The 12,058-nt window shown below is 47.0% G+C and overlaps 3 protein-coding genes across 3 annotated transcripts; 1 reads left to right on the forward strand and 2 right to left on the reverse strand.

The window, feature by feature from the left end:
• Positions 1–2,048: 2,048 nt before the first annotated feature.
• On the reverse strand, positions 2,049–3,689 carry Triagg1_3264 (uncharacterized protein; the record flags this gene model as incomplete). The annotated part of the gene is made up of 1 exon (XM_062897537.1): positions 2,049–3,689. One exon carries the CDS (start codon positions 3,687–3,689, stop codon positions 2,049–2,051), a length of 1,641 nt encoding a protein of 546 aa, XP_062757788.1.
• A 1,766-nt stretch (positions 3,690–5,455) lies between these two features.
• Triagg1_3265 (uncharacterized protein) lies at positions 5,456–6,395 on the forward strand (the record flags this gene model as incomplete). The annotated part of the gene is made up of 2 exons (XM_062897538.1): positions 5,456–5,818; positions 5,874–6,395. 2 exons carry the CDS (start codon positions 5,456–5,458, stop codon positions 6,393–6,395), a joined length of 885 nt encoding a protein of 294 aa, XP_062757789.1.
• Positions 6,396–6,529: 134 nt separating this feature from the next.
• Triagg1_3266 (uncharacterized protein) lies at positions 6,530–11,490 on the reverse strand (the record flags this gene model as incomplete). Its single annotated transcript, XM_062897539.1, has 4 exons — positions 6,530–8,590; positions 8,654–9,466; positions 9,532–11,130; positions 11,188–11,490. The coding sequence occupies 4 exons, from the start codon at positions 11,488–11,490 to the stop codon at positions 6,530–6,532; spliced, it is 4,776 nt and encodes a 1,591-aa protein (XP_062757790.1).
• Positions 11,491–12,058: the final 568 nt, after the last annotated feature.

Genomic DNA, 12,058 nt, shown 5'->3' on the forward strand with positions numbered 1-12,058 from the left:
GTTTACCAATGTACTCAAGTTCTAGCTTGTAAATATGCATCTACTACTTCTCTCATGGGGGTTTCATGGGTGTATAGTATCTTCTGGACTCCGAAATATAAAAATTACTTAGAAGGGAGTGATATGTTGGCTATCTTAGGACGGCCCTGCTAGTCTACTCTGATGGGCCGTGGGATGAGAACGGATACACGGGGTGATAGATTGAGAACCCACGGTTGTATTTAAGTCAACTATGGGCTTCGGCGTTACTAACACTTCGCTGCATTCACCTCCTCGACAAGGTTCCTCCGGAAGCTGCTTTAGTACAATGTCTTTGTCGAGTATCACGAAAATCTAAATTCCTCTTCTTCCTAACACTTCATCTTAGTATTCGGCTCGGCGTCATTAACACTCTGCCATATTTATCACCTCGACAAGGTTACGCCGAGGGCTGTTTTTGATGCAATCTCTTCACAGAGTACTACAAGCATAACACTTTTCCTCTTTCTAATACTCCATCTCAGAATTCCAGCAGTAATACTGTCTCAATTCTGTCACAATTGTAGAAATCACTCTGTTGAATACTTGCGACAGGCAGAATCCCATTGTAAGTAACTCAATTAGACCCCTAAATTCTGTGATACCAAAAATGAATGAGAGTCTAATCTGCTTTGCAATCTTACTCTTTCTGTTCTAGATCTTAACACTTCTAGTATCCAGTATCCAAGTCGAATCTACTGTAGCCAAGTTGACGTAAATGTGAGTTAATTTACCACTTTGTGTTTTACAGGCATAAATATGCTGACCGTTAGGTTTGTCCCAAGCTAGGTGGTTTGATTCACCATGGTCGAAAATCTTGAAGCTTCTCGGGGCGACGACATATGAGAAAGTTCCGCGTCTACTAGAAGTGTCTATGGATCGGATACCAATAATCTTGGGGGCACCATGAACCTAAAAGACGTTCCAAAAAGGCCTTCTCTCTCTTCTGGCGTCTTTTGATTGTAATCTTAGCTGTTTGGGGTTTGCTCAATATGTCAACAAGCATGGTCAATGACCCGCCAAAAATCCTGTTATTGGCTACAACTTCCGCAGATTCTACGACGAATCCGGCATAATACGAATACAGACTCTGGATGAGGCGCACATACACGCGTGCCACTATCTTCGAGATATCATCAGTCGCTTATATGAAACTTCTTTCCCCGCCTATGTGATCCCATCACACCCCGAAGAGCAACAATATCATGAGGCTCTCAATATGAGAGGCTATAATCTCTCTGCCCTCTTCAGCAAGCTCGCTAGCTCTCCAGAAGCTCCACACCATGGCAGTTATAGGTTCTGCCCTATGCAGATAGACCTGCTACATATCTGTTGCGGCAATATTCTATTCCAATGGATAGATGAAGTCAGGACTGAAACTATAACACAAGGTCTTCCTATGCAATCTGCAATTGCAAATGCTAGTCTACGAATGAGAACTCCGGGATATTTGTTTATTCCTTTTTAATTATAATGCTAGTATACAAAGCAGGAAATTAAACTTTGGCTTCGACTATAACCCAAATATTATCGGGCCATTATATTATATTGCTACCATGTCAAGGAACCTAATTACAAGACGCGAAGCCTTTGATTGATTAAGAACCGTTCATGAAAGTCACAAGAACTGCTGGGATATTATAGTTTTATAACAACTTTTAAATACAATTCCTGAAGCAGTTGTGTAATGAGCAAGGAACTTGTAGTATAAGTAAAATTTCACACTAAAGGGGATTCCTATAGTCATAACAAATTATAAATGATATTGATAACTTTGAAAGAAATGCATATACAGCTGTGCATAAGTACATATTCATCAACGCACCTAACCAAAGGTTGAACTACTATAATAATGCTAGCAGGAGTAGAGAGTTAGCTGATAACTAACTTGAACGAAGAGCGAGATAACTTTCTATTGCTTGTAACACTGATGCTGTAGGAGATATTAAAAAGAGGCTAGAATTGATATATAGTTGCCTTGCTTAGGTATTTATCTATCTGCATATTTCAATATTTGTGTAATAGCATCTCTATACCCTCCCCACATAGCCAACCTCAATGCCTTGGCTAAATCTTAGTGACTGACGCTGTCTATAAAGCAGTTGCACTATGTCCTCATGCTCTCCTCGAACGGCCCATTCCAGTGCGGTTCTGCTGGGCTTCTCTGCATCCTTTGTGCTTATGTTCCGAGCACCATTTGCAAGTAAAAATTGGACTGTAGTAGTGCGACCTTGGCGGGCAGCCATCTCCAACGCCGTGTACCAGATGCCATGATGTGTATGCCTTGCGTTTATATCAGCGCCTTTCTCGAGCAGAATCCGGAGAATATGTTCATGCCCTCTCTCAGCAGCCCGGATTAACGCCATGCTACATGTACCTTTTATATCAGCATGGGCGCTATTTGCGAGCAGGAATCTCACCATGGCCTCGTTGCCGCCCCACGCAGCCCGGCGCAGTGCCTTGTCTTCAAGTTTAGCATCAACATCATTTGCAAGCAGTAGCCGTACTATGGCTTCGTGGCCTTTGTCAACAGCTTTACTTAGGGCTGTCGCGCGTGTATTAACATCGGCGCCAGTTTCGAGCAACAGCTGTACTATGGCCTCGTGGCCGTTACGCGCAGCAAATTGCAGCGCTGTATTCCCAAATTCATCTTTCATGTTGACATCGACACCATTATTGAGTAGCAGCCGTACTATAGCTTCGTGACCATTGCCAGCAGCTAGAATTAGCGGGGTCTTCCAGATTGCAAGGATGCGGCTAGTACATGTAGTTGCGTTAACATCGATGCCTTTGTCAAGCAGCAACTGGACTATAGCCGCGTGGCCGATTTCTGCAGCTCGATGCAGCGCCATATCGTTACCTGGAAGCTCTGGATTGGCGCCGGCGGCAAGAAGCAGCTGTACGACACTTGTATGCCCTCTTTCAGCGGCAGCTTCTAGCGCCGTAGAAACCCAATAGGCGGGTTCTGAGAGAAAGTCAACATCGGCGCCGTTTGCGAGAAGAAGCTGCACCACGGAATGATGACCCTCGCCGGCGGCCAAGATCAGTGGCGTCATGCCATACTCGTTTCTCTGGTTAACATATTTTCGGAACTCGAGACCGGTACGCCACGCGTTTGCCTGAAGAATCTCTCGGACCAATGAATTGATCCCGAGATACGAAGCAATGTACAGGGGTCGAGTACCAATCTCATGCCTGTGCCATTCGGAGCCATTTCCGTAAGCTCGCCACCAGTGCACCCGCGCATCATCTTTCTTTTGGAAGAAAGTCCTTGAGAAGTCGAAATCTTCGTCTGCATGCTTTGCATGTTCTGGCCAGTGTTTTACTGCGTAGCCTAATAGAGGCGATTTCTTCAAAACTGATGCATCCGTGATATCCAGAGGTCTATGGCAGAGGTCGCTGTTCTCAATGCAAGCAAGACATATTCTTACTAGACTAGTATGCGCCTCTTTCGCTTCGATTCGAAACTCCTCAAGTATTGGATCGCTGTCGGCCTCTTCCCGCAATAAGTAGTCCCTCGCTGATTGGTGGACAAGACTACAGGTGTCTTGTTCTTCGGAAGATTGGAGGATAGGTCCACAGGATGCTATCTGATCACGCATGATCGTAGTGCTATCAACCGGCGTATTGCACAAGAGAGAGACGGCCGTCTTTAATTCTTCCAGTGTCATTGGGCGACGAGCTATTGTGACGCATCTCAATATTGCCGATATAATGTGTCGCTGGCTGCTCTTAATCTGCCGTAACATCCGGCCGTACATGGCAGGGAGTCCTTGAGGAAGAGCATTTAGCACGTCCATTACCTCCATGCGCGTTGACACCCCTAATATCTCATTCATGACGAATCCTATCCACAGGAAAGTGCCTTTGGACCGTCTCAGCAAAATGTTCTCAATATCTTTGAGGAAATTATCATCATAACCTTGATGGCGTGATAATTCCTGCATTGCAGAAGATATGAATCGTTTGATATCATCGCATATGAGATTATCATTGTCAGGATCCAATCGTATCTGTGGGAAGCCTTCTAGTCCATGTATCTTTCGACTCACTATCGCCAATTTCAAATTTTGGGCGATCGGTTCTGTGTGATCTGATGGCGAGTAGAAGTCTCGGAACTGTTTGACTAGTTTCCTAATGGATTTTTCATCGCATTCGTCGAGTCCATCGAGTATACAATAGACGATACCCAGATTTGGGACCCGTAATAGTGTTTTGAATACTATCCAAAGAGCTTCCGGAGATGATAATGTGTTTTCGGTATGCTTTGCCGTCTGAAAATACGACGACACATATGTTGATATATCTGGATGCTTGCTGAGTAGCTGATATGCTAATCCTCTTAGCACAGCTATTGCATTGTCGTAGTTTTCGTTTCCATTGGTACAAAAGAAGTACAACAATGTTATATCCTGGTCGTGCTCTCTTTTGGGCTGTTTTCTCTCTAGTTCTTCCGTCAAGAAGATTGAAAGCATTGTTTTGCCTTTGCCGGGGCCGCCACAAATCCACAAACAATGCTCATCGCCGTCAAGCCAAGATTTGTAGATCTCATTCTCTCTGATCCATTCGCAAGTTCCGGAGGCTCTTCCTCCCTTGTCGCTTTTGAGGCTCTCTCTATATATAAATGGGTCTTTGAGTAGAAGGGCTTCTCGGCAATCAATTGTTTCTGCTATTGTTAGTGTATGAACAACGTGAAAACACATGATGATTGAGTGAACAAACTTTTGGGCGTCTCATTACCTAGGTAAATATTATCTCCTTGGTGTAAGATGTTATCATGTACTGTAGTGGGGCCATATGTATGTCCTCGTCTGCTTGGCTCTCCGTTCGATGCCATCTCGCCTCAAGCTGCGTTGATGTTTTTCTGTTATACGCGAAGTGATCAAATTAGAGCGAAATTGACAGAGAGTAGGACATAGACTGCAACTGTACTTGGGGACTACCTTTTATATACTGAGCTTTATCAATATCACCCCCTGGTCTGCCCGTTGTTGGGATGGAGGCTAGCGCAGCATGATGAATATATTGGGCCTCGGTGTAGATGCAAGCTTCGTGGCTGAATTCGATAGGCTGTTTCTGTTAAGTGGCGTGGATTTCTACTATTATGTGCTACCTAGGCAATCCAATCAAACAGTACCTACATACATGTAGGTATCCGATACGATGTTACACCTCACAAGTCTCCGGGAGGGGTAAGTTCGATGTGATACCTCTCCCCTGTCTTCTTCTGTAGTTTCACATCTTATATAAAGGTCACTAGAGTAGACCCTCGCGGTATTGTTGTACGTTGAAACATCGGATCAATCGTTCCCTGAACCTAAGGAAGCGTGTCGAATGGTTCTCTCGAACACTGATAACTAGCCTAACATATCTGGTGTGAATCCTCTTAATTCTTATATTGTATGACAACGATATTTCAAGGCTCTTAATTCATTCCATGGCCAATCCAGCTGTAGCCATCTTTGGGGCTATGTCGCTTGCGACCTCACTTCCAGCGACATTCATTTCCATCGTGGAATGCTTCGAATATGTGGAACTTGGTCGGCGTTTCGGCAAAGACTTCAACAAGTGTCAGGCCCGTTTAGAAGCCTTGAAACTACAAATTACAAGATGGGGAATCTCTAGTGGCGTACTCTCTGACCCGCAGACGGGAAAACGGAGAGTCGTTGATTTTGATGCCAATACGACTGAGACCGCCCAGAGGCTCCTTGACCTTATCTTGGCAGATACTAGAGAGCTTGAGAACAAATCTAGGAACTACTGTGACCAGCCAGGAGCCACCAATGGCACAGAGTCAACGGTATTTATTTATTGATATGTGCCTTCTTAAACATGTAATGACTGATTGCTTAAAGCAGCCGGACCCAATCGACGCACCAACCCAAGCCTTAAAATCGATTACAAGCAAAATGTTTTCTCGGCGTATTCAAGGCGTGGCATTGCAGAAAAAAACGAAATGGGCGTTGCGCGACAAGAAACATTTTGACAGGCTCCTTGAAGACATTACGGAGAATTTGAATCTTCTGGTGTTGATGCAGCAAGTCACTGAGCCTCAGCGTGAACTTTGCCGCATGGAAGTGGAAGAAATCCAAGATGGTCAACCTCCCGTTGTCCTGGAGCTACTGCATGAGGCTTCACAGGCCAATACCGATAATGTATTGGAGCAAGCTTTACAAGAAGCTATCAGCAACATGGGCACTGGCCATAGTTGGGAGCGGACAGAGGTGAATGATGATGTCAAGTTACAGCAAGGCGACCGCATTGCAAACGGCTTCAACGGTCAAGTACTAGGTAATAGGGGCAACCATAAGTTTGGGGTCACGATTGGAAAGGGTCGCTCAGATATTCATCAAGGAGATGCTTATGGAAAGGAGTAACTACAGTGACGCCACACATGTAAACGCGCAATAGCTCCTATTTCAGAAACTTGGACATTTGGCTATATCAGAAGAATGCAAAAGGTAGCTTTTCATTTATTATCTAATTTCTTAAACAGTGATCTCTGGTATATCTAGCTCTTCCCATCCTCACTCGACGTCTCACTCAGACTCTTGAGAGAAATACCCCACTCAGTTGCAACTCTCTCCTTCCACTCCTCTATTGTTATCTCTTCTCCGCTCCCATCTTCGGCATAATAAGCCTTCAATATTCTGTCATCACCGTCTATAGGCCTGACATCCATCGGCACACGCACGTTCTTGGCTCTCGTGCTCACATACATGCTGTGTCCCTGGTGTGGGATTTGCAGCCACCTGTGCTTTGTGCTACACTCCATAAAATCCACACCAGACTCCGGGTTGCGCAGTCGCTTAAGACAGTCGCCGCAAAAATCTTTGTTCGAACAGTAGATACACTGGTAGAAGTCTTCCTCGAAACTGTTCCACTTGCCGCATCCGCTACCGTCCAAAGTGCGGCCATCACAACTCCAGGACCATGCAAGAGCTTCTTTATCAACACTGGGAGTGTGTGTTTCGTAAAGAGGCAAGATGCGAGACTGAAGCAGGCGGTGCGAGTAGGCAGTCAGATCGGAAACTCTTGGGGTTTCGCCCACACTGTTGCCATTCACCTCTGTCTTGGCTTCAGTGGTAGCTACAAGAGTGTCGATATACGCCTTGGCCACCTCAATGCGCTGGGATTGGAGTTTGATATCTGGAATCTGAGAGCTGATGACACGAAGTACTTCTTTAGCCAGCTCAGAGACCACGCCCAATGCTTGTAACTTTCTCTCATCGTCAATCTCCGTGATGTCGCTGACCTCAAAGTACAAGGCGTCTGTTACAAGATCTGGCTGTCCCAGCTGTGACAGAGCGACAACTGCGTTCTTGAAATCCTGGTATTGTTCCAGCGCCCTCTGGAGGGTAGAAAGCCCGACCGTGTCGTTCTCAAGTATGTCATCGGATAGGATCTGCAGACCTTGTTTGATACGTGGCATTAGTACCTCTTTGGCCGACTCTTTTTTGCCGCAAAGCACATGCGCGGCTCCCAGGAAGCCGATAGCATCGCTTCGATAGAAATTGTAGTCGGAATCTGAATTAGCCAGATTGGTCAGTTTGGCTAGAGCATCATAATAATTCAGCTGCAGCCCTTCTGCGATATTCTGGAAGTAATGGGCTGCCAATGCCGTCGTGGCACGCTGCCGTGTAAATAGAGCATTTGTGCCGCCGACGTTGGCGAGCAGATCACGGCTCTCTTCCCACAGACGCAAGGCTTCGTTAACGGACTTGAGGCCATCAGACGAGACTTTGAACAGGTATGCGGCGAAGCCTCGATCACACAGGAGAACGCTGCGAGCCTCGTCCTCGGCAAAACGCTCATCCCCTGTCAACACTTTGGAGATGTTACCTGGCGTCAAGTTCCATATTGCTCTCTCCATGGCGTCCAAGACTTCCTTTAGAAGATCGGGATCTTGCTTTACCACGACAAACATCCTTGCAATGAGATCATCGTGGTGGGTGTCTAGCGCAAGCATCTCCATGGCGGCCGTCATCTCCTCTTTCCCGTTCTCTTGAGCTAATGTGCCCTTGAGCGACTGTATTGCCTCTGTGTTGGAGAGGCTCAGTCTTGATTTTAAACGACCCAACTGCCCATCTCTTACTTGAGGCTCATCGCCTCCTTCACATGCTAATGAGTAGTACTTGTCCGCATTACGAACATCGCCTGCCTCATAAGCGTACTGGCCCAACAGTAAGTATAACCCAACGATATCTTTTGCTTCTGGTTTAGGGGTGGCATCTTCTTGTTGAGCTTTCTTCAACGCCATCTCCACCTGAGCCATGGCCTCTGAAGTTCGCTTTTGCTTAGAAAACGCCGCCCCCAATCCTTGGTGGCACAGCCAGCTGGGGTTCTTCTCCTCTATGGCGCGCTGATAAAGAGATATGGCAGCATTGGGATTGACCATAAAATCAGCTGCGGCTGTGGCAAGGCGCTCGTACCAGAGCGAATTGAGCTCCGAATCAGGCAACCTTAGAATACCTTGACACCAGGTGCTCACATGGTCCCAGTCTATCTCGGGGAAGGTATCATCAGCACTGTCATCGGGGGTCTCAGCATGTACCTCAAGTTTTCTCTCATCCTGTTTCACGCCATCAGTTTATGCATCATACTTGTAAATACCGGACCACGAAATGCCACTTACTGCTTTCATGAACCGAAGAAGCCACTGGCTAGCAGAAGTGATTTCCCAGCTCCTTTCCCTGAGGAATCCCTCGATAATTACTCTCACAAGCTCCTTCAAATAGCCCCTTGTTGGGCTTGATGCTAGCTGCACCTCATCACGCCATCTCTTATCCAGCCTTCGCATGATGGCCGAATCCATTAACCACTTCTGCAAATCCTCTATTTCGCTCACTATCCACCATGCCTCCTGGAAACTCTTCTTGTGACGCAAGAAAATCTCGCCGCTTTTGAATAGCTTATACAGGTTCTGTCCAATTTCGGACTGCTCACTCGGCATAAGCGATCCTTGGTCATCGTCTTCGAGCTGGCGGAGGCGGGACAAGTGAAACGGCAGCCAAGTGACAAGGTACGGCCCAATATTCTCAGTCTGTTCCCTAGGCGGCTTACTCAAGTATTCAAATGCTCGTGTTACGATGGTGTGGTGCGCCTCAAACTCGTCCACCGCGATGGTACCCCTGCCACCGTGCAAGGCATTGGAGGCGTCGCCATCAAGGTTAAAGTTGAACTTGTCCCGAATTGCTTTATGCGCAAGGTCCCAGAGGAAGTGTCCGCAAAGTTCCTGGTCCACATTGTTGATGGTAATCGTCATGCTGATAGTGGCGCGATCTTTGGTGTTTGATGTCCTCCCAGATGAGTCTGTGTCTTTGCGCAAATAATCCTTGACGCCATCCTGACCGAAAACACATCCATCATCAAGCTTCAGAACAGCTGAGTATTTATTTTTGATGATGTACTCAAGAGAAGCAAGCGATTCTGTCCCCGAGTATAAAAACTAGAGCTTGTCAGTCCAGCATCTGACATATGTAGTTTACACGTTTACATAGAACAAGCACATACCATGGCGGCTTCAAGTCTCTCCAGAGTCACGGTATCATTGCTAAACAGAACCCATTTCAGTAATTCATTCAGCTCACTAATCTCATCTGCTGTCAAAGTCCTCTGCAGATTCTTAATGGCCGCTTCGTGGCTACTCATTGACTGGTCCAGCATCCGGTCCAATTCGCGCATTGCAGTGCGCGTGCTCAAAAGGCGCATCACATCGTCCAGCCCGAACTGAAGTCTCGAATAGCTTCCCTCAACATTCTGCGGCAGCTTGTCGAGGATCTTGTCTCTTGCTCTTTGCTGGTCCGAATCGGGCTTCGTGTTCTGTAACATTCCTCGTTGATTGAGCGCCTCCTCGATTACTATGCGCATGTCTGGTGGATTATGCTTCTCCATCTGGATCTTTAGAGAGCTGCTACTTTCCTGGAAGTTTGCGAACTGATCATTCGTCCCGCTCAACAGAATCTGCACGCGCTCGGTAGATTCCTTTGCCATCCGGGGGCTGAAGACAAAGTCTAATAGCATCTTGACCTGCTGATCGGGTAGATTTTCAATCCCATCGAACACGAGATAGTAGACGGCATTCGATCCCGATGATCCAATCTTCAGCTTCTCCCAGAGGTTGTCCAAGGTGTCGAGGCTCCCCGAGCGGCGGAATGCAGAGGGTTCTTCCTCGCACGCCCTCCCCAGCACTTTTTGAACTGCCACATCAACACGGGCAATTTGGAAGGCCATATACTTTAGAGCCGACTGAATCGAATTCTTTTCGCTGTCGGCTTTCTTGGTGCTAGAAGGAAAGAAGTAATGAGCAACGTATGTGCGCCCTTTTTGCTCTTCCAGGCGCTTGGTGATGAGGGCAGTGGCACATGTCTTGCCTGAAGATGGAGGGCCAGACACGATTAGCAAACGCTGCGCATCCTTGTCTTTATCTTTGGTGGCTGTCCAAGCGGTATATGCCTCGTGTGTCCAGATCCAAGATCCCATGCCACTGAGACACCTGTCGGCAATGTCGTTACAAGTCTGGGTGGTGTTTGTGTCGAGGCGGACGGTTGACGGCACACCCAGAGTGTCGCGAATCTTAATGAGAGTCCTCATACGGTCAACGTCGTCTTTGAGGGCTTGCACTCCTTTCTGGGTCTCCTGCACCACTTGGTGTGTCTCTTGGGCAATCTTGCCAAAAACGATGGATTGTTCGAGTAGGAGCGCGATGTCTTGTTTCGTCTCGACAACCACAGCCAGCGTGACTGTCCCTTCAACATCGCGTTGCTGCTGCAAGGCACTCCGAAACTCTGCCATCTGATCGGCCAAACCTGAGTCATCATCAAAAACAGACTTGAACTGCTTCAGAAAGCGATCCCTCTTGCGGCCTTGGCGGTACTTGACGACATAAGCGCAGACCTTGACGAAACTAACCAAGACCAGATGGATCTGCTGAGTGAGCAAAGGGTCGGCATTGCCTATCGTCTGGTAGATGTGAAACTGAGATAGGGCTGAGGACACTTCGCCAAAGACTTGGTTGATGGCATCGTTGTAGCCCTTGATGGTTTCGGGTATGTCAAAGACGAAGCAGAGTGCAGAGCCGGAGATGTTGGCCGCTGCCTCAGGGATTGGTATCTACGGTTGTTAGCGTATGCGCATTTATTATATGGCAAATGACGCGGTCTGATATACAAATGAGGAAGCCTGGGAAGCAGCTCCGACAAGCATCTTGAGATATTTGAGCGACTGGAGGCCCACGCTCTTCGCCTTTTCCCACTTTACATTATGTTCTTCGTCGGCGCCATTTGAGACTTGGTTGGCGCTGTTGATTTTCTTTTCAACATCTTCGAAACTCTTAATTTGACCTCTCTGCAGTGACTCTCCACATAATACCTCGAATTCTTTCGCTGCAGCATCCCATATCTCCTTCATCGACAGCTGCCCCTCAGGCGGCTTCTTAGTCGGCGCATGGTCTGGTGCTGGCGGGTCTCTCATCGTGCGATAGAGTCACAGTTTCCAACAAATATAATCAAGATTTCATATGAGAAAAGGACAAGCAGAGATAATTTTTAGGAAGTAAGACTCCTATGAAGAGAAAAGCACTGCCTCACTACCCCGCAGGCTGTAAATTTCTTTTCATCACGACTAGGCAGCCGTGGAGGATTGTACTTTGAAGCACTTCTTGGCGGGTTTACACCATTACATATGTAGGTATCTAGACAATTACAATATCATCACACTTTCGGGGATTAACAAGAATCAGCTCAAGCATATTATAGTGGAAATAGCTCAAGTATCTATGTTTTCGTATACACTCGATTGGATGGCCCGATTCAGCAAGACTCCAGGGTTGTTCACCCTCATTTCATGTCGCGTGAGATGCTCATGCTCACCGGGTCGGCCCTAAGCGATCCGTCAAACTAGAAACGTTAGCCTCTTCTGATGGGAGAAATAAAGTGACAGTGGAACGCCATGGAACCCTGCAAGCCCTGCAACTGATTAGCGCCTTGTTGCTGACAAGTGCTGAGAACGTTGTCCAGTTGTGAATAGGAGGTCATGATTC

This window comes from Trichoderma aggressivum (genome assembly GCF_033847375.1).
Source record: "Trichoderma aggressivum f. europaeum strain CBS 100526 chromosome Unknown scaffold_009, whole genome shotgun sequence".
In the NCBI taxonomy this organism is placed as follows: Eukaryota; Fungi; Ascomycota; class Sordariomycetes; order Hypocreales; family Hypocreaceae; genus Trichoderma; species Trichoderma aggressivum.